The 26,696-nt window shown below is 43.3% G+C and overlaps 1 protein-coding gene and 1 pseudogene across 1 annotated transcript in view; one reads left to right on the plus strand and one right to left on the minus strand.

Moving 5' to 3' along the window:
* Positions 1-26,696, minus strand: part of CPVL (carboxypeptidase vitellogenic like) — a 1,072,295-nt gene that overhangs the window by 979,590 nt on the left and 66,009 nt on the right. Inside the window, exon 3 of the mRNA XM_069648246.1 lies at positions 22,752-22,870. Within this exon, the coding sequence (XP_069504347.1) occupies positions 22,752-22,870 (119 nt within the window). The remainder of the gene's footprint in view (positions 1-22,751; positions 22,871-26,696) is intronic.
* Positions 17,989-18,104, plus strand: LOC138570495 (U6 spliceosomal RNA; annotated as a pseudogene).

Genomic DNA, 26,696 nt, shown 5'->3' on the forward strand with positions numbered 1-26,696 from the left:
CTCATCTCTGGCGGACGCTGCCGGTAGCTTGCAACAACTGGATTTCTTCCATGCCTGCATCGCTCACTGTGGGCGCCCGACGAGAGAGGCTCCCCACACTGTGGCCCGCTCACGGCCTGCCCAGTGCCACAGTCTCTCCTGGGTACTTGCCGGTTTCATGCCCTCCAGGCAGGACGCTCCTCTACATGATTTCTCTTCCCTCAGGCCCAAAAGGCTCGGCCAGTTTCTATCCTGCGGGTCTCTCCTTTTTGGCTTGTCTGCCCTACCTTTTATGCACCTGCAACCATTTAACAGGATGCAGTTGTGACTCCTCAGGCCCAACTGCCTGACTATAGTTAGTTGAATACTCTGGACTTGCCTGACCCTTACAACAGTCTGCAGGCCTCTTTCTCATCTCAGTATTGTAGAGGTATGAATGAGGGGAAATGAGGGGAGGTGACTGGCAATATTTAGAGGCGGGGAGGGAAGAGTAAGGTTGTTTTTCAAAATGAAAAGGGGATTCTGTGTCTCGCATGCAGACATCCCTTCACCCTTTTCCTAGTGTTCCTATACTGGTGGTACTTTCAAGGGTTATACTGGAAAAAAGGAAAAGGGTAACAATATCCCATAAAGGTGGTCGGGACTGGTTTTATTATGCAATGGAAATGGGGTATTCCGCGTCTAACCATTGGATATACTCCTATCATTCCCCAAAGTTCCCCTAACCAGGTGATCCGCCTTCACATCTCCACACACAGGGTCGCATCCAAGAGTGATGGCCCTTCCCTGGCCACCTGCTCACAAGGGAAAAGGAAGTGAGGATGCCCTCACGTTCCTCAGAACCCACATACAGATTATACAACTTTAAAATACACACTTTACTAACCGTTAATAAACAATGCCTGCTAAAAGTCAGCTCTGCAGAAAACAAAGGGGGCAGATTAAAAAAAAAGCAAAGTCATATAGTCAACCTCCACTAAAATAATTAATAATTATAATTAATAGAAAACGTAAAGGCAACAGAACAAGTAACTGCACTCATGCAAACTCGGTTAGCACTACCAAACTTAAAAAAAACTAAACAAATATGTAGTAAAGAAATTACAACTCAAGTTAAACCTCAAACTATCTACCAATGTCGATGTAGCAACCGTAAAACATTAAAATAAATCAATGTTACATAAAAACGTTCCGTGGCAGTGTTCTTACCAATCTCATGAAAAAAAACTGACAAGTCACGTTCTGCACTTAAAAAATATCAGAGAAAAATAATCCTTTAAGCTTTGATTGACAGTGCATTCAAACTAAAAATAATTGTTTTATACTATTTTTACACAGAATGAAACCACAAAATTTAAAAAAAAAACTACAAAAATAACTTCTAAACATGCACAATGTCAAAATAAATAACTTTTACAAATTCTGTGCAGATGAATGGTTTCACACCAGTAGTATGGAACCATATTTCAATGAGGAAGCCTAGAAACAGCATAAAATAAGCCCAATTGTCAGACATTAATGGATGAGGCTATGAAATAGTAGCATACAGAATTCTGGCAAAAGAAACCATAGAGAATTCTTTGCCAACAAATTTTCTAACAAGTGTTCTTTTGTCCAGACAAGTCGTCCAGCATAAAAATGTATGTGCAGCTCAATATGCAATCTGCGCCAATAGTCGTTCAAATGTTCACGACCATTCCTCAATCACTATGTTATAATAAATAAGACAAAGAATAAATTCCTTCACAGTTCGCATCCACACTGGACTACCAGGACATTCATTAGCTGTCACGCTTACCTCTGGTGCCCTGCAGGAGTGCCTGGTCCGGACTGTGCTGCAGAGTGGTCCCCGCTCTGGTCCCTTTCACCCAGTCTTATGTCCCAACCACGCCTTCCCTCACCAGTCGCCTGGAGGAAAAACCTCCCGGGGGCCGTGAAGTGTATTTGGGACTTGCGTTACTGGTGTTCTGGGAACCTAAGAGGCGAACACAGGGTAAGTCTACTGTGGAAAATCAACTGCAATGTCCTCCTCCCTGCCCTCCCGTAGTCCCCATAAAGAGCAAGGCTGGCTGGAGCACATGGATGCGGCTCACCTGTGGTTCTGTGTTTGCAAGCGTGACTTCAGAGGTGGGATCCCGAAAAGAGGGTGGGGGCTGAAGTGGATGAGGGCCTCTCCTCTGGGTGTGATGTCTCTGCTAATTGTCTTATGTTCTTTCCTCCCCTCTAGGTGTTGAAACTTCAGCACCCCCTCTTTAGCGGAACCCAGGAGGGAGGATCGCTTGTTTCTGGATACAGGCAAGTTCTCAAGTTCTTAGGTGGGGGAGGGGTAGGGGGGGTTTGTTCTGATAGGAGAATGGGAGGCGGATGCGAACCCGGTTGCTTTCGAACAGGGTGTCTGACGCCAGAGCTGGGGGTCTAGACGACAAATGGCAGGAGCCAGTCCAAGCAGGATGGAGTCTGCCGCGGAGCAGTGTTGAACAGGATGCTGAAGGTCGCAGACCAAGACAGAAGACCAGGGTACTGAAGGTTGCTGAAGGATGCCGAAGCGTGCTGAAGATCAGAAGGATGCTGAAGGACCAAAGGACCAAAAGAGTTCCAACTGGATACAGAAGAACGCCCTTGATCAAGGAGCTCAACACAGGAAAATGAGCGCAGAACCGTGTAACACTACTCTTGTCAGGAGCAGAAGAAACACTGAGCACAGGGTGCGGTCCGGGGCACAGCTTCATAGTCCTGAGAAACACCCTGCCGGAGATAGATGCGCAAGGGCATTGGCTTTCTGTACGTGCCAGGTAATTTGCTGCACGTGCCAGACTCGCACCTGCTCAGTGCTTCTTGGCTTGTGATGGGCAGTGCCCCTGCTTTCAACCCTTTCTCACGGGCCGTAACTAGGTCGCGCGCTGACTTTTTGCATTGTACAAAGACTAAATGACAATCTCCTAAATGGAACAGTTAGAACATATAAAACAACTTTACAACAGTAAACTGCTTACAAACAAAAAATAAATAGCAACATTTCAAACCACTTCTGCTGAAATTCCAGACAACGTTTGTGTGTGTCTGGTGTCGCAGAACCTTTTTTTTTTAAAGTGCGAAAATATTAGCTATGTTCTATAAAAATAGAAGCGAATGAGGAATTGCAAACAAATACAAAAAAACGGATCCCTTAATGGTATGCATATACTGCAATACTAAGCTTGATAATAACCAAATGCCATCATGGTCTATCAATAATAATGTGCAAATATTACCACTTCCACAAGCTCTCCAACAACTTAACCTATACAAGTATCAGAATTCAGACACTGCACCCATTCCAAGCTATAATACATCTCCAACACAAAACTACTAAATTCTCTACATCAGATTTCCTCAAAGGTGTTTGTGGCAAAGTAGTGTACTTCCCGTTAGACCTTAATGAAAATATAGAAACACTACGAGTAGGGCGACCATTACAACAATCTTTGATTGTACTGGTCAATGGTGTGGCAACAAAAGACAAAAAACTACTTCAAGATAAGCCCTAGAATATCTTAAGAAAAACAATGGATATTTATTCCATGCCTCAGTGAAAGCTGCACTTGCTTTGCTAAAAGACCTGCTTTCAATGTTATCTGTTGCTGAGCCTGGTATGCAGACTTTAGTCAAGGATATTGTGCTGGGAAAGCTGGTTTTGTTATGCCTTTCTATGAGTTATGGAATTGTGTTTCCATGGTGTTTAGAAGAGGGAAGCTTTGCTCCTTGGGGGTTACTGTCGGTTGATCCAGCCGGCAACCAACGGTCACTCAACAATGCACAAGTGCTAATGCCAGAAGGTTCAAGAAATTGCCACCCCTTGTACAGAGGGCATTTATTGGGAGGCTCTGGAGAGGTCAAGTGGAAAAGGAAGAAAATACAAAGACCTCAGTCGGAAGGGGGGGGGGCGCCTTGTTCCGACCTTCCTGTGGGCTGTTGTGCTCTCTGCCTGGCTGTTACCAGGGTCTTCCAGCCTCTTCTCGCGAGATGAGGGATTCCGATACGTCCACGGTGATGTATCTTCTTTTGAATTCTCCATCTTCTCTGTGATTTATTTATGTTTTATCGCTTGTTGCTTCTTAGCCATTAATAAATAGACGTATAAGTGCTCATTATTTCTAACTGCGTATCTGGTTGTGAGTTATTGCTCCGTCTACCTGCGTTCAAAATATTTTCTTTGCTCTGCAAATGTACTGGTGATAAATAATTGTCCGTGCACTCTTGGCAAGCAATACAACAGGTCACCCACTACATTCCAGACACACCATGGCAGGTGCATTAGAAACATATCAAATACATCAAGCAAAAGTAGCTCCAATTAGCATATGGGAAAAAGTGTAGAAGCAGGTTGTTTTCCACTACTGCTTCCTACAGGAAAAGGAAGCCACGATAAAGACCCATGCAAATCTATGAGTGTATTCTGAAGATCTGTGATGGCAAAATGTGCAATACATTTTCCACCTATTGTTCGAAAGCAAACTAGCCACTCTATGTTATAAAGTTGCACACACACACACACACACACACACACACTAAAAACAGGCACCCATTGTCTTGACGTGTCAGCTACTCAACTCCTTCAAAAGATGAAAAACAATATGAAGTCTTTCAGGCAGGTTTAACAAATCTCTTGGCAAATATGTGTGGTACAAAATAATATGGTTCCAACATCATGCTGATGTAATGTAACATGGTTTGTTACTTTAAGTTGTGTAGAATAAGCATGGGATGTCCTGTTTGACTTTTCATCCAAAGCAAACCAAAATAAAGACGGAATAGACATACAATGTCCGGGAGAACTCGGTTCTCTTGAACCAATCAAGGTCTCAAGATACTTTCACCATTGTTTCATTCCCAGGCTGCACTTCATCTTCAATAAAAACAGTCCTCTACTCCGAGAAGTTAAACCCTTCATTTGGAGAAAAGAATATCAATCCAGAGGAGCACCACACTTCCACATGCTTTTGTGGATTAAAAATTCTCTCAAAGGTGGCCATGACATTGATAATACTGTCTTGCAATTTATTGACAAATACATTACCTGTGACATCCCTTCACAAGATGTGCATTATGACCTTCAAACACTTTTACGTTTCCAAAGACATAAAAGTGGCAAATACTGCAGACGATATAAAAACAAAGGAAAATACTAGACAGTTTGTGCCAATGGTCAAGTAAATGGTTTCATGTCTTCTGTTAGCCACAGCGTAAAAGGCAAATCTCCCAAAAACACATACAACTTAAAAGAAATGAGGCATACAAGTACATCAATGATTACAATCCTATCATTGCCCACTTGGGGAATGTGAATATAGACATTCAATACAATGCAGACAATTCAACAAGATATGTCACCAAAGCTGAGAAGATTAAGCTAAATGACGTTAGGGATGTCATATCAGCTGACAAAACCCTGTCACAAGAATTGTACAGCTTTGGTATCAAAACGATACAAATCTGCAGACTGTATTACAGTTACATGTTTTACAGGTACAGCCTTATTTGGGAAATCTGAAAACATTCTCTAGATAAACCTTGGTCCAGCTTCATCACGAAAAAGATTACTGAAATCATATCAAGAATTTGAATCAATAGCCACAAAAGATGCCAACAGCCAAGATATTTAAAAAAACACAAAATAAACAATCTGATGGACACATACTATACAAACAAAAGTGCGGATTTGAAAAACATGTGCCTTAATGATATAGCCCAAAACTATACCTACAAAAATATTGTTAGGCCAGATGAGACAACTGGCAAATAGTGTGTTAAATTGTGAAGGAAGCCCAGTAATGATTTCAAATCCTAGCTTAATTAACTATGTCAAAGTATCCTTTAAATCTACAGAACATAGAGAACTTTATAATATGGCCCAGGTACTACTATTTATACGGTGGAGAAAAGAGAAAGAATTGTTAGGTGACCATGACTCATTTGAAGCAGCATTCAAGGCAAACAAAAGCAGTAAAACAAAAGAAAACTTTAAACAGTACAAAGAAATGTTGGACAATGAACGCCAACAAGAAGAAGAAGAAACAGAAACAATACTAGATAACTCTTTCCCTCACCATTCTTCCCTCTGGTGCGGAGCACACAGCTGGGCACACTTTGATGCTCTCATCCCAGCAGACATCCCCATCCCTCTTACTACACCTGTCTCCTGGTCTGATCATGCTCTCCTGTCCTCTCACCTGGATCTCTTGGGTTCCCCTGGCTAAGCCTCTGCACACACAGCTAGACTGCTCCTTCGTCCTTCGACCAATGAAGTGAGTGTCAGTTGCTGCTTTTGCCACCACTTTCATTTCCACCCCCAGCCACTGACTAACACTGACAAAGCCCTCGCTAACCTACACCTCTCCATCTGCCTGCCGCCTGCTCCAAAGGCAATAAAGACTTAATCCGCTCAAGAAGAAGGCCTATATCCAAGCCCGCATCTCCAGGGCCACCAAAACGACTGAACTGTTCAAAAATCGGCAAGGAACTTGCCAATCCTACTGCAGTCTCCTCCACTTCTCTGCCATCCTTGACTCTCTGTACCGCACTGGCCTCTCACTTCATAACCAAAATTCAGGACATCCTGTCCTCACTCTCTACACCCATCTCTTTCACTCTCCCACTCTCAGGCTTTGCTTGGCCCCCCCACCTCCTCCTCGCTCTTTCCCTCCTACTCTCCTCTGTCACCCACATCACCTAATGAGGTCTCTAGACAAGTCCTCTTTATAAAAGTTTATTCCTAACAGGTGCTCCCCTGCTCCTCCAGAACTATCAAGGACAACATTGCCTCCATTGCTCCAGCCTTGGTCGATTTCTGCAATCATTCCTTCGCCACTGGCTCCTTCCCGTTTCTCCTCAAGCACTCCCTTGTGCACCCTCTCCTCAAAAAGCCTTCTGCAGTCCCCTCCTGCACGTCTAATTGCCGCCCCATCTCTATTACCCCCTTCCTAGGAAAACTCTTGCAGAAGCTGGTCCTCTCCTAGCTGATCTACAACAGTGAATACGTTGGTTGTCTCCACGACCAACAGTTTGGCTTCAGAGCTGCAAGAGGCACCGGAACTACACTACTGAACACCCGTGAAGACTTGCGCTCAAATCTTGATTCCAACTCTCCTTCCGTTCTCATCCTTCTTGACCTTTCTTCTGCCTTTGATATGGTCAATCATGCCACCCTTATAATTTAGCTCTGTGATACCCTCAGCATCACAGACCTGGCACTGGACTGGTTGACCTTCCTCTCTGACAGACCATCCCAGGTTCAACTGGGCCCTTTTCTCTCCTGCATCACATGCTCCACCTGCGGCATCCCTCAGGGCTCGATCCCCTTGATGTGGCTTTTCAACATCTACCTGGCCCCTCTAGCCCAATTCATCTCCACATTCGCCCCTCACTTCCAGTGTTATGCAGACTACACAGCTCGCCTTCAAGCTTCCCTCCACTACCTGCTTGCTAGTCTTCCCCTCTCATTACGCACTGTCTGGCTGCTATTCAGGCATAGTGTGCTGTTAACAATCTCAGCCTTAATGCCATTAACACAGAGATCCTTCTCATTGGGACCCAAGCTTCATACTTCCCTCCAACTCTGTTTTCTCATCATCGGCTCCCTCCCCTCACTCTTGGGAGGCAAAACACCTTGGTGTCATCTTCAATTCCTCGCTCTCCTTCTATCCTCCCATCACATCACATCACAGACCTTGCCAAGGCGGCCCACTTTCAGCTGTAACTCCTCAGAGCCATTCTCTCTTTCCTCACCTTGACCCACAAACTCAATGTCTCCAGGGCTCTGATCCTCTCTAGGCTTGACTACCGCAACAGCCTCTTCCTCAATCTGCCTAAATCCTCCCTTCACCCCGTCAATTAATCGAGGACTGCAAGACTTACCCTTGACCTCAAGCCTAGGGGCCTCATCTCCCCAGGCCTACAATCTCTCCACCGAATCCCGGTTGCTGCAAGGATCAAGTTCAAGACCCTCTGCATCATCCAAAAGGCTTTCTGGGGCCTGGGGGACCCCGCTACATCCAACTCCTCCACCCCAAATACCTCCCTGCTAGTGCCCTTTGGTCTTCTAGCTCCAACTCCAAAGCTGTAAGAAGATTCAATTCAACACTACAGCTAAGTCAATGCCTAGTCTGGGATACTGAATGGAAACCCTTATTGATATATCTTTATGTCCAGTTCATGAGTTTTGGATGACTACCCCTATATAACACCCCTCTCTTAGAATCCCCTTGACCCCACTGAGCCAAGAAGTAGTTCTGTTTTGCAAGTTTAAAAGGTTTGAGAATTTAAACAATATATATTTATCACACTTTATAATAAATTAATATCTGATAGTACACTTACACATATGATGTTGATCAACAATGGGTAATCTGACACTAGCACACTTCTTTACAATCAATGAGGAGTTGGTATAGGATGGATAAAGTAGCAAAAATACTTTTATGATTTCAAGGGAAAAGCAATGAGGAATAAGATGCAGTACAGAAATAACTTGATATGACTGCAACAGAACAAGAAATCACTTTTCTTTGACAATTCACCCCCCCTTTATGCAACGTAAGGAGATGAAGAGAAGAGCACACAGTTCTTAGAAATGCAATCAAATATAATTCAGTTCAATTCCCCCCCCCCAGCAACTTAGAGAAATCAGCTATGAGTTTTAAAACACCGGCCCAAGTGCTTTGAATGTGGTGGCAAGGAAGTGAAAAATATGCTGAAAATGCTTTTAATTCCCTTTAGGAGGTTCAGGGTGAGTGAGAGATACTTGGGATGAGTTCAGGCTCACTTTAGCAATGATTCAGAGATGGTGATTAAGAGGCAAACGAATTTTAGCAGTTCAGGCAAAAGCAGCTATCTTTTTTACAAGCTATCTTTTTTACAAGTAAAGAAATCGGGCCAAATCGCAAATCGCGGCAAAATTCACTCGTTGTAAAGCTGAGATTCTAAGCTTTCAGAGGAAAGTTAAACCAAGTTCCTAGCCCAAACGGTTCCAGAGATACGGACGATTAAATAAAGGTGGTTTTTCGGATTTAAAGTAAGAATTGACAAGTGACAGTGGTGCAGCTTTACAAAATAACAAGTGACAACTTCTAGGAGGCAGTTCTGGTTCGATTAAAATAGTTTGGATTAGATTATTTTAACTAAGAGATTGGTTCTGCACAGTTCTGCTAGGTACTCACAATATAAATTTGAAATGGGCCTCGCCACGGATCTGGTCAGGTTTTGGACTGGACTCCGGTTCTGGTCTCGGCACTTCACAGTGATCTGGGTCAGCTCTCTGGTTCTGCTCACAGCGATCTAGGTCACTCTGGATCTCTGGCCTCTGGTTCTGGATACTGCTCTGCTTTCGCTGGGTACAGCACTGCTTCTGGATCTTTCTGGCGCAGGGTTTCAGGCCAGAATAAACAGCTCAGCCCGGCTGTGAATAGTCTGCAAATGATTTTTTTTGCCTGCTGACAGATACTTTTGCTTGCAGTGGGCCTTCTTGGTTCAAAGTTCTGTAGTCTCTGTTTCACTTGAAAGTCTAAGTGTAGGATCTCTGGATGTGAAGTCGTCGGTCAGCATGCTCCGCAGCAAATGGAATTGAATGTCTCTACCTGTCCCATCAGTCTCTTTTTATGTGTTTTGAAAATGGGTGTGTGCCTGGGCCTAGCTAAGCCTGCCCCTCTCTACTTGTCATTGGCCCAATTCTCCCCTCTCCCATGATTGGGGGAAGGAAATGTGAGTCAGAGTGATGCTGTAGGTTTTATGGGTCAGAGGATCCTCCCCAGGTCAGTTTGCCCACAAATCTATATTTGACCCAAATACATATTGCACAGATACACAGTTGTTTAAAATTACATGCACCCATCACATATCACATGAGGTATACTCTGTTCAAACTCTACTCTTCCTGGGGGCTTGCATTCAGAAATGGCAACATTTTGCGCTTTTTAATTGGTTTTGCAATATCGGACATTTACCCAAATTCACACACATGTGCGCAAGGAGTATGGACATTAATTGATGAAGTGTCAGATTTTTAACATGCAGACATTTGGAGTGAGACCCTATTTTCCGCTAGCAACCCCCCAGAATACACCACCGGGTCCTAACGCATCTCATAATGTTCACAGAAAAATCACAAGAATTATGGTATCATTTAGATAATTTTGACAAGTCCGCACCATGAGTTATACATCTTTCTTAAAATCATATTCTGGCCAACAGGGGTGTGTCTTCCCAGGTCACATGGTGGAGAAACCAGTCTATCCACTTTCTTTGAGCTCAGCCTGTCCTCAGAGGGGGCTGCCCCTTCCCGTTTCTGCCAAGAGGAAGCCACTTTACGACCTCCCCTACAAAAACCTTCTGCCCGAGTCAAGGAAGGGCTTTGTTCAAAAGGAAGCCATTTACGACCACCCCAATAAACCATCTGCCTGGGCCCTTTGTTTAGTTTCTTGCAATAACCTGGTAATCCAATCAGAGAGTGTGTGACCTCCTTTTGGCAGGAGCAACAGAATGCAGCCAGGCCTGGGAATGCATTTGTTGGGCAAGCCCCCACTCCTGTCGGGGGTAGCTGTCTGGCAGAATTCCAGTTTCCTTAATCCAGGTTTCAGGTAAAATGTCACTTTTTGTTCCCCAGTTTAAGTCCATACAATTTTTACATATGCAGCTAGAATGCTGATTCTAAGTTCAAAACTATGACATTTTAACAGTTACAAACTATGTGACACTCAAAAGTAGGTCACTCAGTTAATTTAAACATTTCGATTTTGGTGGTTTTAATCCAGTTTCAGTTAGGCTGCTGACATGCATAGCTCAGCCAGTTTTGTTAGGAACATTGTTTTGTGCTCTTCATCTTCCCAGATTTTGTATGCACACATACTTCATTCTGCCAGATGTCCGCTGGTGTTCAGTGAGATTTTTGGATGTGTTGCAATGTTTGAAAATAGGCATTTTGAGCTGGCATTCAGAGAAACCAAAGGTAATTTTAAAGCGTTTTTGAGCTAACAGGCGCTGCCGTTTTACCTTTGGCACCCATTCCACTCATGGCACCCTGGCCCATCATACTCGCACTGGTGGGTGGCAAGTTAGGCAGCCATTTTGGTGTACGCACAAACTGCGTGGTTCTCCTGGATTCTGGCGCACATGTGGGCTTTTTGGCCATCTTGGATTTTCTAAGCCCACAGCACCAAATGTTGCAGCATGATAGCTCAAACGTGGGTCAGGACACCCAACAAAGCAGATCACACTCTTTTTCCAAGCAGAGTTGGGAGGGGGGTAAGGGGGAGGTTAAGATCTCTCTTCCGCAGGAGCCTCCCTCTAGAATGGCCTCCCTGCCCCCCTCAGACTTGCGCCAGATCTCCTTAAATTACAGAAGCTTCTCAAGGCCCTCCTTTTCTCTTCTCCCTTCCCTCTCCCCTCCCCTGCTAATGTCCCCCTGTGGCACATTTTGAGTGGATGCCCGATTCCTTCCGATTCATACTGGGCACTAGGCCCTCCTCACCCAGTCTACCCCAGCACCTCAGCCTCCCTTGAGCCCCCCCACCTGCCCTTGCCCTACCAAGCGCCCTCACTGTGCACTAGCCTGGATGGGCCTGCACTCCTATCAAGCCCATCCCACCCAGTCCTTGCACTTAGCGTGTGGACCTTCATTCCCCCTGGCACTGGTCCACCTGGCCTCCCCTTAGCACTCGCCTAGCCCAGGGCCCCAACGCCCCCAACACTTGCTTGTTCCAACTCCAACCTGCACTTTCCCTCCTTAACATTTGCACATTCTGCTTTGACCAGCAGTCCCCCAACTCCCATGCACTTCTCGTTACTGCACTTGCACGACCCGAATGACATGGTCTAGTAGGACAGTTTTTTTTCCAACCCTGCCACCCTCCCACCCTCCCACCCCGTTGTCTTGTTGCACCTCTTAACACCCTTTGTTGCATCAGTGCATTATAAATACCCAATAAATAAAGACACTCTGCTACAGGAAACCAAGAGCCACTTGGAGAACCTCCAATTCAAAATGAAGCAGAAATAGCAATGAATGAGGTAGAAAAAAAAAACGGTTTCAATTCACACAATCTAAAGAAGATTTGTCAATGCACAATACACAGATACATGATGAGCAACTCACCCTTTTCCCGAAATTTACTAAATTGATCATTGGCCAAAACATGAAAAAACTTGCACAAACTTCTGCTCTGGTATGCAAGCGGACAAGCTGGTTCTGACAAACCCTTCTTAAATAAAACAATCAGGAAATGTGTAGAGGAGAAAAAACAAACAACCTTTCAGCTGTTGTAACAGCTCCCACAGGTCTTGCTGCTTACAACATAGAAGGTGCAACTTTACACTGGCTACTCCTCCTCCCAGTAGAACACCAAAAACAAATTAGAATATCAGAAATTGTCACCAGAATCTGCGACTGAAGTATGCAGAATTCTATAACAAATGAAAGTCTTCCTAATAGGTGAGGTAAGCATGGTTTCCAACCTAATGCTAGCTTTAATTCATCCAAGAATCCAAGAATGCTGGAAGTCATAAAAACTGATTATGAAGAGCTCTTTGGAGGAAAACCTAAAAACCTATCATTGTTTTTGGAGACCTCCTAAAATCAACACCAGTGAAAGGCTAACCCATATTCAAAACATTATGATACAAAGAATTCCATAATACACTCTGCCTGCATTGGCAATGTAAATCTGTGGGATCATGTTTGTACACAGGGCATGCAACAATCTGCCATCATTGCAACTTCGGCTTCACACAAAAGATTGTATTATCCAAAATATAGGCAGATGAAAGCATACTCAGTATCACAAAGACAGGAAAGTAACTGCACTCTACAGACCACATACACTCACTGTGCATTTTTGTATAATGTAGTCTCCATCGGTATCATGATATAATATTCACCATAAGACAATGATTTAACTGCACAACATCATAACCGTTTACTTAACATCTTTTTCCACCGCAATATAGCAATCAATTTTTCTGTTTTTTCTTAACAATGCCGCCATTTGCACTTGCACCACAATAGTTTTTTTCATCCATTCTAATCTAATCTTTTTTAAGCACCTACCTTCTGAATGGATTTTGTTTTTTTAAATGCAATCTCGCTTTTTCTTGTAAGTTTGAACAGAGTTTCTTTAAAAATCAGATCGCACTGTGACTGGTATCTTTCTCCTTCACTCATAACGCATACGCACCTTTTTGGTCTCTCTGTGCATCGCGTCATTTGATCTTCCGCTTTCAAACTCTCGCACGATATCAGAATTTAGATTCTTATTGTATTCCCGGAAGACACCCAACTGATGGTAAATTGAAACCTTGCCTATAATTCAATACGTAATGTTTAACGACTTCGTCCTGCATGCATGAGTTATATTTTCTACTACGCAACCTTTTCACTCGACGTTCCAATCTACTATGTGCTTCTCCAACTACCGATTTTGCGATTCGATCATTAACGTAAATGCGATCCAACATCTGCTCATATTTGAAAAAGGATTAGAACTGGTCTGCTTACAGAAGAAGCAAAAGTCACTTTGAAAAGTAGAATACATGAGAGCTGTATGGACACAACATATCTGCCCCATATGTTCTGAAACAGTTAACTCAACAAAAACATACATGTGCATAATGCCAACCCTTGCAAGTTGTAACAATTCAATTAAACAAATGTTGAAAAATAAATGCAACCCATAGTGCAAATCAGCTCCACCGACAAACTGGAAGTGCATGGCATGATACTCCCTAGGTGTCACCGAGCAACAGCATGTCTGAATAGCCTAGAAACATCTCTATCACAACTGGGTTAGAAACTGTAACTCTGTGTCTCAACTGCAGAGTGAAAACAACCTTGATGTAGAACAAGGTTTAATCAATGGAGCAACTGGAACAGTCGGTGTCGTCCAGACATATGCAAGTGAAACCAATATCCAGTACGTCAACATCCATTTTGACTAATTTGCAGAAACTAAATAAATCCCCTGCACAACAGCATCATTGGCCAGCGCCGCCGTGAACATAGCAAGGACTCCAGGAATTCAAAGCCGATCGATGGCTAATCACAAGCCCAGTGCCGTCTGAGTCGGTTGACCCCGACACAGCAGATGTACACTCTCCTGTGTATCTACCACACCACCAGCCCTAGGACTGCGCCTGGGAGTGTTGACAGCACAGCAACACCGCCTCACTCCGGCTGGACGATTACACACACGGACAGACTCACCTAACAAGTCTCTCCTGATGAAGGCCAACACAACTACAAGCTCCTACCAAGCCTTTGTGCCCGAAACCCTACAGTGTCGATTACTTGTGACACAACTGTGAAAATACCCTTTGTTGTATGTTTCTATTAGTGTTGTGTACACCGCTTTTGTTTAAAACACACCCGGACTGAATAGGAGCCTCGGGCAGCACTCACTTGAGTGATCTGTCTCACCAATCTCCTATACTCATATGTGCTTGTCATTAGGGAACTAGTCTTCCACATCCTTGACGAGGGTGCACACTTGCACTTCCCTATGTTTTTTGTATTGAAATCGGTCCGTTGTCGCTTTCGTGCTTAGCGAAAGCAGTGTAATAATTAAAGATACTGGTTTTTGAGATTGAAATAAATGTGTCCAAAAAAAAACTGAGGAATTTTGTGAGGATCTCTCATCCTGATTACTTTTGTTATTAATACAAAACATAGTACATACAATGTACTACTTATGAGGGTCAAAAAAGTAAAACTGACCAATTATATTTGATGGACTATCTTTTTTAACTAACTATATTGGCTTTTCTTTACAGACAAAGAAGCACATAGTTTGATATGGCAAGGAGGATTTACTAAGTGCACCATTTCACCCACCACCTACACTCTTACTCTCATTAAACCCAGAATAAATAGATTACTATATATAAAACCAGTAACCACATTATTCATTTCACAATATTACAATCCATTACACAAATGCAATGATCGTGAAAAATGTTTGTCACAGTGCTTCCAAGAAACTGGAAAAACTGTCCACAGTCACAACACCACACTTCAACCATCCCATACACTTCCATAGCTATTAAACTCTACATTTGTATTATGGACACAAATATTAGTCAGACTCAATACTTTCATAACATAACTATACAAGAAAAACTATTCATTGCTGTAACATAGAAGCAACACACCCCAAGCTCAAAATGTCTGCACACACAGTTACGCCCACGGAGCACTGTACGTTGGTCATGGACAGTACAAAAGACTGCAAACTCGACGACAACCCTGCAGGATTTCTCACCCACAACACTACTTCCCATTTACCATCTTTTCTATTCTATTCATCACTCTCCCTTGACACTCCAGTTACTCAAACATCAATAATCAAACCAACTCAGGAAGTTGGCAAAACTCGATGCTCTTTTATTTGCAATTGTCTAAAACAGGGAGTTACAACAGACATCAACAGATGTTCGCTCAATTTCTCTCAGCGCATATTACAAAAAACACAACTTTTATAGCAAAAACTCGTCATAAGTGACATCACACTTCGTGGCAAACTACAAAAACCTACTTGGGGGGATGTGATAGATGTTCCCTATAATCCTAAGTATACGTTCCATGCTGACGGGGGAAGTGATTGGGTTTCTGTCAAATAAGCCCATCCCAAGTGCAAATCTTCCTTCGTGTCACTCTAATGCTGAACACTTCATTGGTTATACAAACTATAGGGCTCTTTGATACGTGGCGCCCTACCATTGGTTTGGCACCTTTGTACACTTTTGGAATATTCCACATGCTAACAGCATGCAGGCTACCATACCAGGTGCATGGAAGGTCAGCGTGCCCATGCCTCCCCTTCAAATTAGCCCCACAGATATCATCACTCTTGCAGTCTGCCAGTCAATTAGGCTTTGAACTTGGCCTTGTAGAAGTTCTGTGCCTGAGAAATAAAGGGATTATCTTCTTGGTTTCGGTGTAGCTCGACCCAATGTCTATTTTGATCTGACCATGTGACTGGGAGACCACATGTTCAAGTCTTTTGCAGCATTTAATTTTATTAAATGATGAACTTTGATGACTTCAGTGTTTTTCCATTCCATTTCAAACAGAAGTTAGTTTCTTTCTCACTTTCATTGTAACTACAGGATGAACAACCATGGCTTCGTCTTCTTGGTGCTGGGCCAGCCAAGCTTTTCTTGTATTTCTCCATCGCCTTTAGTTATTATTCAACTGCGCCAACCTTGCTTAAAACGCACTGTGGAATATCCAGGTTCTATACATTCCTATGTATTATACACAGGTGCATTGCCGCAAACTATTCACTACGTAGCCAGCCTTAAGATTACTTGTGTTACTCCGATTGTACAAGTGTAAACTGATTTACAGGTTCTTCAGCGTTTCTGTAGCATGCGCATCTTCATCTGGAGCCCAAAATGTTGCTCATCTTTACCACCTCCTCTTCAGAGTTTATAGAATATCTATGTTCTTCTACCTCTGCATCTTTTCCTGGTGCGTCATCAGCTGCTCCGTAGGACGTCACCAGTCTTTTCTTTCACTCATTTTCACACTTCATCTGGGACTTTGTCCAAAAGGCCATTATTTCTTCGTGAATGCATATAAGGTTTTCTTAATGGATACCTTGTTTCCATGATTTTCTGTGGTACAGGCACCCTTACCGGTACTGCGCGTGTTGCAATTTCCGGCTCCTATCATATAGGCAACATGGGGTAAGAGCTTTTGGCGGGGTACTTGGCTCCTCCTCTACAACAGGGCCCCTTTCTCTACCAGCAGCCTGCTCATGGACTAATCCCAATGGATGCAACCCACAGTACTGAGCCCAAACTTTGTCTTCCCAAACCTTGTATAGCGCTCTGGCACTCTCGAGCTAGGTCTGCACTTTAAACAAAACATTTTAAATAAAACGTGCATCAGAAAAAAAAAAAAAAAACATTGTCCGAATAGACAATCGTGCATGGATAATTCTATACTGATAAAGTCAAGTTTGGTCAATTAATTTCTGTGAGCCAACAGTAAAAATTACATAGTGTTTAGCTCTATTAAATGTGTTAAACCCATGTTTTATTACACATTCTTAATAGTGGTGGCCCTTCCTATGAGAGGTATACATTTCTGTAGCTATGTACGTCAAATAAAGTATTCCTTTACGTGTAGATTGTGATAAAGTTTACTGAACCAAAAATACCAATAGAGCATTCCAGATGATCATTTGATTTGCTCTGCAAGTTAATTGATGTGAAGGACTACAAATCTTAATTACAGGGCCATATGGGTAAAGCAGTTGAAAGCGCTGTATGCCTAAACACATGCAATTCACTGAAGAGAATGAATTGACAACCCAAGCATGTCTTGCACAAGGCACAGGTCAGGGTGTCCTTTTATCTGTTTCGGGCGGCCTGAAAACAAGTGGAGATCATGATATAGCAGCTACCCTTCTCCCATTTGATGTCCCAGGCCTCTTCGACCTACTTGGCCACTCTCTATTTCGATCCAGTATTTCGGATTCAGGTACCAGCTACTCTGCACTACAGAAGATCATTTCACTTCTTAACAGAATTCCCAACAGATCGTTAGCAACTCCCATGCTTCTCCATCCACAGATTGCTGGTTTAGATTTCCCCCAAAGATCATTGCTTTTCCCACACCTGTTCAATCTCAACCTCGCCTGCCACTTCCCCTTTTCTTGGATCACTGAAATTATCTTGCCAATTATGGAGACAACACAAAACTGATGCTATGGCTCAAACACAGATACACAGAAAACATACTTCATAGAGAACAGTCTTCCAATCACTGGTTGCCTAATCTAGAAAATAACAAGGCCCTTACCACCAGCAAATCAGATGTAAACACACTTCCTTTTGGACGTAAATATTATATACATTTCTCACTCCTCCTCCTCCTTCTCGGGTAACAACGTAGGAGTTGCTCTGTGTCACAATATATCCTCAGGGTATACAGAATACCTACTTGGCTCAGCAGACTAAACAGTCTTATTTCCCATTCCCTTCCTTTGGCAGGAAATATACTAAAATGTGAACGATACACAGAAGATAAGCAGAGAAGAGTAGCATGGCTCCTGCGCAAGGATGACAAGCAATAAAAAAAGCGAAATCATTCCTAAACTTTGCCCAAATGTTTACTCTATCCAGTCTAGATTTTGCAGTCTACGGCAAATTTAAATGTCAGCTATCAAAAGAATGCAGATTGCGATAGCACAATTATTAAGACTGAAATGTAGACATGAAGTCTCCTGCATTGATCTCTCTACAATGGCTTCTGTTGGGGTCCAGAGTGGCCTTCTAGGTGCTCCACTTTACATTCAAGGCAATCCTGGATCAACGTCATCTACTATTCCAAATGAGCTTCAAGTCCACAATGCATTATACTAAGGTATAATCAATAATGTGTATTTTATTTTCCTTCTTTCACACTGGTGGATTATGTGATATGTAATTATTAAACCGCAAGTCTCACACGCCACAATAAATGAGTTGAGTGATTTATGTATGTATTAACTTATGGTCAACGATATAGTCAATTAAGCTCAGCGCATCGTCACTGTTTGTAAGCTCGATCATCATAACAACAATTTAGCAAGGAGAACTTGGACTAAATGTTTTACTCTTTGCATAATGTGGGCATATGGAGACCATTCAGCTGAAATATAAGGATTGAGGATTAATTCCATCTGTGTTTGGCATCGAATAAGAGTCTCTTTAAAGCGTCTAGGCCCTAGAGAACCCAGGAATTGTAAAAGTGTATTGTGTTTCCAGGAAACGCCCTGTGGGCGTTACATATATGTTCTTTATCATCTGCATAGATTGCAATATTGGGCCCCCTGATTATTCATGTGCAGTAAAATAAAGTCTAATAATACATGGAACAAGCACTTAAGAGCTTTTTATACCAAGGCGTCGGCTTTTTCATATGCATCTTACTAGTTTGACCATCCCATTAATCTACCCATCTGCTATAAACATTTAAATTCATTTTTAAAAAATCTATTCTTCAAAGAGGCCATTCACAGCTCAGGGCTGCAAGTCCCATAATTAACAATGTGGAATTTGATGTTTAGATATTACCGGATCAATAAAGTCACCACATTTTCAGGCTTGGGAAATCCCATTCAGGAGCCTTCATGCATCCAAACCATAGACTGTGTACTGTGAGAAATCAAAAGGTGTTTCACCTGCCAGGCCTCAGGGACTTGTCATGCAGGTGGCCAGGGCACGGCCATCGCTTTTGGATCCAGTTCCCAGGGGTGGACTAGTGTGGGAGAATCACCTGGGTGAGGGCTTGTCAGGGAGTAGGGGTGAGGTAGCCGATGTTGAGACGCGATAGTTCCCCCTTTTTTGTTCATCTACCCCATCCTATTTTATAGGATTTTCTGAGGTCCCAACTCCCCCACCCACTTATGACACAAACACTGGGCTGAGGAAGAGGGTGATGGAGTAACCAGATTAACTCTCTCACATCGTAGTGGACATGTCCTGTTAATCGGGTCAGGCAGTCAAGCACTGTGCATAAACCCGATACCAGTTAGCTCTCCTCACACAAATAAAAGGCAACACCTAAAGGAACACTCTGAGCAAGGCGGAACACGAGCAGAACCTCCGGGACGAGGGAACACTTACTGGAGCAGAGCAACAGACCAAGGGACGAGAGCAGCGGGACAAAAACCCCATGGCTTCCCTACTGGAGGTCGTTGCCTCCAACAGGCCACATAAGACACACAGAGAACGGCAGATTCCATAAGTGAAGATTGCATTGTGTTCCAAGGATACCAGCAAACCTCCCATGTGAAAGGCAGAGTTGGGGAGGCGAGGTCATACCTGTGGCACCAACCTTGACTCGTGCATTGAAAATAGCAAAACAAGAAAGAAGCGCACACAGCCGGTGAGTTGGCAAGTGACCCGAGAGACTGGTGTGTGTTAAAGCGAATGAAGTAGCAACATTAAACCACAAGCGAAGGCTGCACACGTGTGGATGAGACTCAGAAAGGCAGCCCTGTGAATGAACTTTGAAGTAAAAAGCAGCTGTGAGATCAGCGATACTAAGTAACGGAGTGGTCCGGCAAAAGGAAGTAGCCCATTCGAAAGTCTATGTGAAAAGGTATATTGTTTGAAGTTATAGAGCAAATTAAGTGAAAGTAAGGGTGAACTTTGAGTCAAAGTGGTTCTGCTGTGGTCTGGTGAAAGCGCCACGCACATTTGAAAGTCTTCGACAGGGGTCCGAGCCCGATTGAGGGGGACGTGAAGTACAGTAAACTTGGGGAAGGGAGCCCCTTGCAAGTTTGTGTTGAACTGTTTTGTGAGAGGTCCAAACCCAGCAGAGGGGGACCTTTGTGAACTGTGTGCTGTGAGGTCTGAGCCCTGCAGAGGGGGACCTTTGTGAACTGTGTGCTGTGAGGTCTGAGCCCTGCAGAGGGGGACCTTTGTGAACTGTGTGCTGTGAGGTCTGAGCCCTGCAGAGGGGGACCTTTGTGAACTGTGTGCTGTGAGGTCTGAGCCCTGCAGAGGGGGACCTTTGTGAACTTCAAGTTGAAAATACAATTTTGTAAAGTCGAGGAAAAGACTTTAAGCCCAGGCGGGCCTCAATCCACGGTTTGGAACTGCCAGAGAAACCAGCCAGAGTGTCATCCTGCCTACAGCAACAACCTTACTCCGTTAGGCGAGCTGGTTCAACTACCTTTATTCTTTTGAAAACTGATTTTTCCTTTTGCATACATTTTTCCTTTTACACTGTTTATATAAAGAGATGGGGCAGACATTAGGTTTTGTTAGCATATGCCATTTTTATTTGACTGACACCACTAGGACTTTTTTGTTTAACGTTTGATGGTCGCGACTACTACCATCTTAGTTATAGAGCAAATTAGGAGTTTCTCTGATCCCAACATTTTCAATAAAGGTTTTACAAATTATGTCAGAGGCATACTTGGGATATCATGCCTTCCCTACAGTACCAATTTAAATCGTTCCAATCCAATTAGAGCAATTATAGCATCAATTTAGGAGACACTAGTTTCTCTCTCCAATCTAAAATCAATCCAAATGAATGGAACCTCTGGTACATTCCCTCATTTGTAACAACTATTGTCCAGTTTACCATTCTCGGATCTTCTCCGTGCCCATTTATTTTTTACCTCAGACTGAATTCCGGATTCCCAAGCAGGGGCACTGCCCTCTATGAATGCTAGGTGTCCTGAAACTACTACCCCTGTGGTGATGTGCAGCAGCATAGATTATGTTTTCTTAACCGTTCAGATGAAGTTCAGTACTTGTTTTTGTAATGTGGGCTCCAGCCGTGTTTCACATCCCAGCAGGACCCATGCCAGCCTTCCATCTTTCAGAGGTGGCTTACTTATGACAATTGTGTTGGGTGAATACTGGCACACACCATTTACAGCATTAAAGGACACAGACACTGCTGTTAAATTTAATTTCTTTTTCAATTAGAGTTGGTTCTAGGATTCAGAATGAATGACAGATCAAAAGATAGCAGGGTCTATAGTGTAGGAATGTATGTGACAAAATCCTACAAGGAAATGAATACTGTTTTTTGGAAACCGCCTAAAGCTGCCAAAGCATACCATTTGCCTCAACATGTGAAAATAATTGCTATCCTAAAATTAAGCATACCCATTTTAGCTGCACACCTTACAACTGAAAAAGCATAACAAATGTTTTATGTGTATTAGAAAAGGTTTTATCACGAAAAGGAATGAAAACTCGGGAGATACATAATTTTAAGAACGATTAGCCAATTGATGGATACAATTTTAATCATGAATACAAATTCCATGCAAACTGATTTTTTTTTTTTTATAACTATTCCTTGGTGATTGGGCTAGTGGCTAAAATAGTCACTTTGGAACCAAGACACCTGGTTTCTAAATCTTTACTTTGCCATTTTATAGGGAATGTTTGTAGGAAAAATCACATCATCTCTTTGTGCCTAAATTGCCAAACTGTAAAATAAAATGTAAAGATCAATTTTACACTGACCAAATTAAGATGCACAGAGAAGTCAAACAGAAAATGAAAATGATTTACCCCTCTTCAAAGAGGTCATTATTTGCTTTATTGCAAATATATTGATTCTATTGGAAATATTCTGTATAATTTGCTCTGCATATTTTCTCTCCAACTCATGAAGGCTTGTTGCCGACATTGTGGGACAGAAATCATGATCAATTGCGCCAATTCAGCCTCTGCTATATTTAAAAAAAATAAAGCAATTCAGTTCTGGATGGAGATCCAGTGTTCAATAGAATGAGCATTCCCCTTCAGCAGAGTTGCGATACATGCACATATCTGTGAACTGCAATGACCAGTCTGCCAAACACAGTTCCAAGAGGTTTATAGAAGAGGTTCAATGGATTGGAAGTATCCAACTTGATTTGGCTATTTTAAGCTTTATGCTCGGTGCAGCAATGGTGCTCTATTAAAGGGTATTGAATCTTCTTTGAGAACACACTGAGTGCAAGCCAGACAAAGTTTATCCTTGTAGGAGTCAACTGGTATATACAAACATGTTTCAAACATGTTAATTCAACAGGACTTGATGCATTATCAGCAGCAACAGAAGCTCAGTTTCTACAAGAACAGTTGCAAAGGGTGCAAAACAGTGACAAAACAGTGACAGTGGAACAGAATCCCATACTTTGGAAATACAATCCATATTCAAAGGCAATCGACTCCAGAATGCTATGCCATTATCTGGGTTCAGGATTTTATATGGCCATGACAGAATCTTGAAATCCTACCTGTGCAGGAAAGAACCAGAAGAAGAGATTGCTGTTACAGGTCTTGTTCACTGTGAGATATCCAGAATAGCTCTTGGTGTTATATCCTGGAAGCGGGCCAACAAGACTCAACTCTTGTGCTGTAAATACACCAAGCAAATGGTTAGTCTGGCATGTTTTATTCATGTATGAACGTTTAATTTTGTGACATTATTTAGATATCTTTTGTGGACCATGGTCAAGAGTTGTTGCTAGAAAGAAGTGAACGGAGGAGCACTGCAGCCCCACCAATCAAAGCCATCAACAAAACGAGCAAGATGAACTACAAAATGCACAAAGCTTTCACAACGCTACCTCACAAGATTCACTTGCAATATAGCTTGGGTACGAGCTACCTACTATTTAAAACAAGGGCTGTGAAATAATGGTGTAGTGTGAATTGTTGTTACATTTGTGTTGTGAAGTATTTTGAAATAGGTAGTGTTTGCAACTCAACACTGGCATACCAAACGTTGGAAGACCACCATTTTAGTTTGTCTTTTGTGATCGTATTCTCTGATTCCATACATCTGGACAGTAGTTTATCTGCGCATTGCCAGTCTTTTGTCTCTCGATAGCGAGTATCAGGTATATGGTTTTACATTCCATGCACAGGGATTAAGATTGGATAAGTAGGAGCTAAAAGCAGCTCCTGGGTATCCAGCAGTGACCAGGAGCTACCACTGCCAGACAAAGAGCTAGTACATAGACTCAGAGGCGTACTGCGAGACACCACAAGGCATCTCACCCACTAGTCCCCAATGATATGTCATCCAGGTGGGCCAGGACACGGCCATCACTTTTGGATCCAGTTCCTGGGGGTGGTCCAGTGCAGGAGTATCACCTGGGTGAGGGAGTCTTCAGGGAGTGGGACGCCTGGTGGTGAAGTGCTGTATCCCCCCCCCCCCCTCTTCCCGGTAACGTCTTTACCCCATCCTACTTGGTAGGATATATATAATCTCTACCCATCCCTCCCCCACCCTTTCCTGCACAAACACTTTCACATGGACAGCCCACTCTGGGAGAAAACAGACTCGCACTCAAGCCGTTTACCTGACATGTTCCACTACTAAGGTCATGCAAGTACTAACAATCACTTACACTTGACTGCCATTAAACTTCCCCACATGGATAAAAGGTGGAGCACGAGAGCACACTGAGCGAGGCAAAGCACATGAAGGTAGAGCAGTTTCAAGTCAGCAGTTGAACGAAGGCAGAAGGAGGGCAAACCAAGGAGGGATCGTAAGAAGGGAAGCACCCTTGACCTTTTCGGCAAGAAGCTGTTACTTTAAAGAATCCTTCAAGGCAGAAAGCGCAAGGCCGGGAAACCTGACTGAAGAATACTGCAGTGTGTGTCAGACCCCGAGGGCCTTTCCGCTTAACTGACCAAGGCGGGGCGGAGCAGCAGATGCTGTGCAATAGTCCTTTGCAGAAAGAACAAAGCAGCAATGGAGATCAACACAGCCGGTGAGTTGGGGAGACCAATCCAAGACCAGTCTGTGTTGAAGTCCAGGTTGCAAGCAGCAAACGTAATATCGAGCACTGGAACGAACATTAACCATGTGTGATGCGATGTGAGTAAAACTAAACTGCTGATGATTGTTTGAATTTGAGAAAGAAAGAAAGATGCAATACCGTTGACTGAGTAGTCTTGAACCGTGAATGTGCTCAATCGAAAGTCTCTAAGATATCCCACCAAGAGAAACGAAAGTAGAAAATTGATGAGAACAATTGTGTGAAGTGAATCGAAGTGGTCCTGCAATGGTTTAAGCAAAACCAATCACACATTCAAAAGTCTTTTATTCTGTTATCAACAGGATCTGAGCCCGAACGAGGAGGAACTGTGGTCCGATCCCGAACGAGGCAGTCTAGTTGTGCACTTGTGAATATGAAAACGCAGACAAAAGAAGAGACTTTCATTGTTTGTGACATCAAGCCCTCTGCAATAAGAGACTCATTGGGATAGAGACTTTGGCTTCTTGGCCACAAGGCAACAGTTCAAAATGTAGGCATCAGGACCTTCTGCCGAAGTGCGTGCGAAGCTCGCACATGTCGCCTTGCCCCATCCTGAAAATATGGGGAAGGGAAGCCAACTTCTCAACCGTCCTGACATTCTTTCTTGAACACTTTCCTTTTGCATACATGGTTATCCCACACCTTTTATATTTAGAACCAAGGATTGGCAATATGTTTATTAGTATAGGCCATTTTATTTTGTCAGACTCCACCAACTTCCACTAGGACTGCATTATTTATTATTTGAGGGTCGTAGCTTGCTCCCATCCTTAGATGGGTATTCAACCAACCTATTTGAAGTTCAATCAACACCCTTAAACTGTGATCACTTGTGTCCGTCTTCACTGTTTGATACCATGCCTTCCTTACAGTAGCCAGGATTGTCTAACAAGTGGGTCCTGAAGCTAATGTAATGGAGTTCGCTGCAGTGAAATTAACATCTGTAAATTCCCACAGCGCTGCAGCACGGGCCTTTACAGATTTTGGATGGGCCTGGCCTGCTTAGGCCCTACCCTGTACATGCCTCTGCATAGCTTTCTGCAAATCTAACTTCCACATAAGATGCAAAAATATGTTTGTCCATAATTTATAACCCCTTATGCTTTTAATGTTGTATGGATGTGTCGTAAAGTTTACTTATATACTGTCCCAAACACACATAGTTAAATTCATGCAGATGTGTTTCTTCTGCCTCAGTTGGCATGGGGAAATCAAACATAGCTCCCAGTAGCAAGGTAACCAGGCTCTTGTAGGCAACAAGCAGGCGCTAAATAGCCCCCAGCTCCCCACAATTTCAAGCCCTACATGCATACTGGATGCAAGTACATTCTTAGGGAGAATATGGTTAGATCCACAAAAAGGGCCTCACTTGTCAAATGGAAAAGAAACCCCACTGATTCAAACAAAACCGCCTTCAAGGCCATTCCCAAAGAATACAAAATTGCTATTACACAGGCCAAAGCTGAATCCTACAACACCAGAATTAATAATGCAGAGTCTGGGACTAAAGAAATCTTTGCTATTTTCAGGGAACTTGAATCTCCCTCTACCCCACCACTCAGCATTGCCAAAGACGAGGCCTGGTGTAACCAAATTCAAAAAGCTATGCTCGACAAACTTGACTCCCTTCCCACCAAAAGGCCATCTCCTCATTACTAGCAGCCCAAACAGCTCACCCTACTCTGGACAGACTTAAACAGGCACCTAAATTTGATTTCGCCCCCATGAGCAAATCGGAAGTCACTGCCCTCATTAAGTCTCTTAAGCCCTCTAACTGTAAGGGAGACGCCTGCCCAGCCCACATTATTAAAGGTTGTGCGCCAGTCATCGCCCCCTTTGGAAGGAGGAGTTAATGAAGGCCGTCACAATCTTCCACTGTACCCAGCTCCCTCAAAGAAGCTTGGGTCCGACCTCTACTAAAAGAAACATCCCTCGACCCACTGATACCTGGCAACTACAGACACATTACTACAGTCCCCTTCCTCTTAAAGATCTTGGACAAAGCAGCTTATCTGCAAGTTCAGAAATTTGTTGAGGATAACCACCTTCTTGGCCTGCGCCAATCTGGATTTCGCCCTCGTCATGGCACTGAAACTGCCTTACTTGACCTAAAAAATCAAATAGACGACATCAGAGACTCAGGCAAACCAGCGCTCCTTCTGCTCCTAGACCGCTCTGCGGCCTTCGACCTGGTGGAGCACAAAACCCTATGCCATCACCTCGCAACCACTGCAAACTTCTCCCCAAAGGCTTGTGCATGGATCAATTTGTTCCTGCAGGAGAGAGTCATGAAGGTTTTCTCAGAATCCTCCAACGCCACACCCAGTCTAATCAAATGTGGAGTCCCCCAGGGCTCCTGCATTGCCCCCACTCTGTATAACTTCTACACCAGACCCATGTTCCGTCTTCTGG

The sequence above is a fragment of the Ambystoma mexicanum genome, chromosome 2q, assembly GCF_040938575.1.
Source record: "Ambystoma mexicanum isolate Mex_15411 chromosome 2q, UKY_AmexF1_1, whole genome shotgun sequence".
NCBI lineage: Eukaryota > Metazoa > Chordata > Amphibia > Caudata > Ambystomatidae > Ambystoma > Ambystoma mexicanum.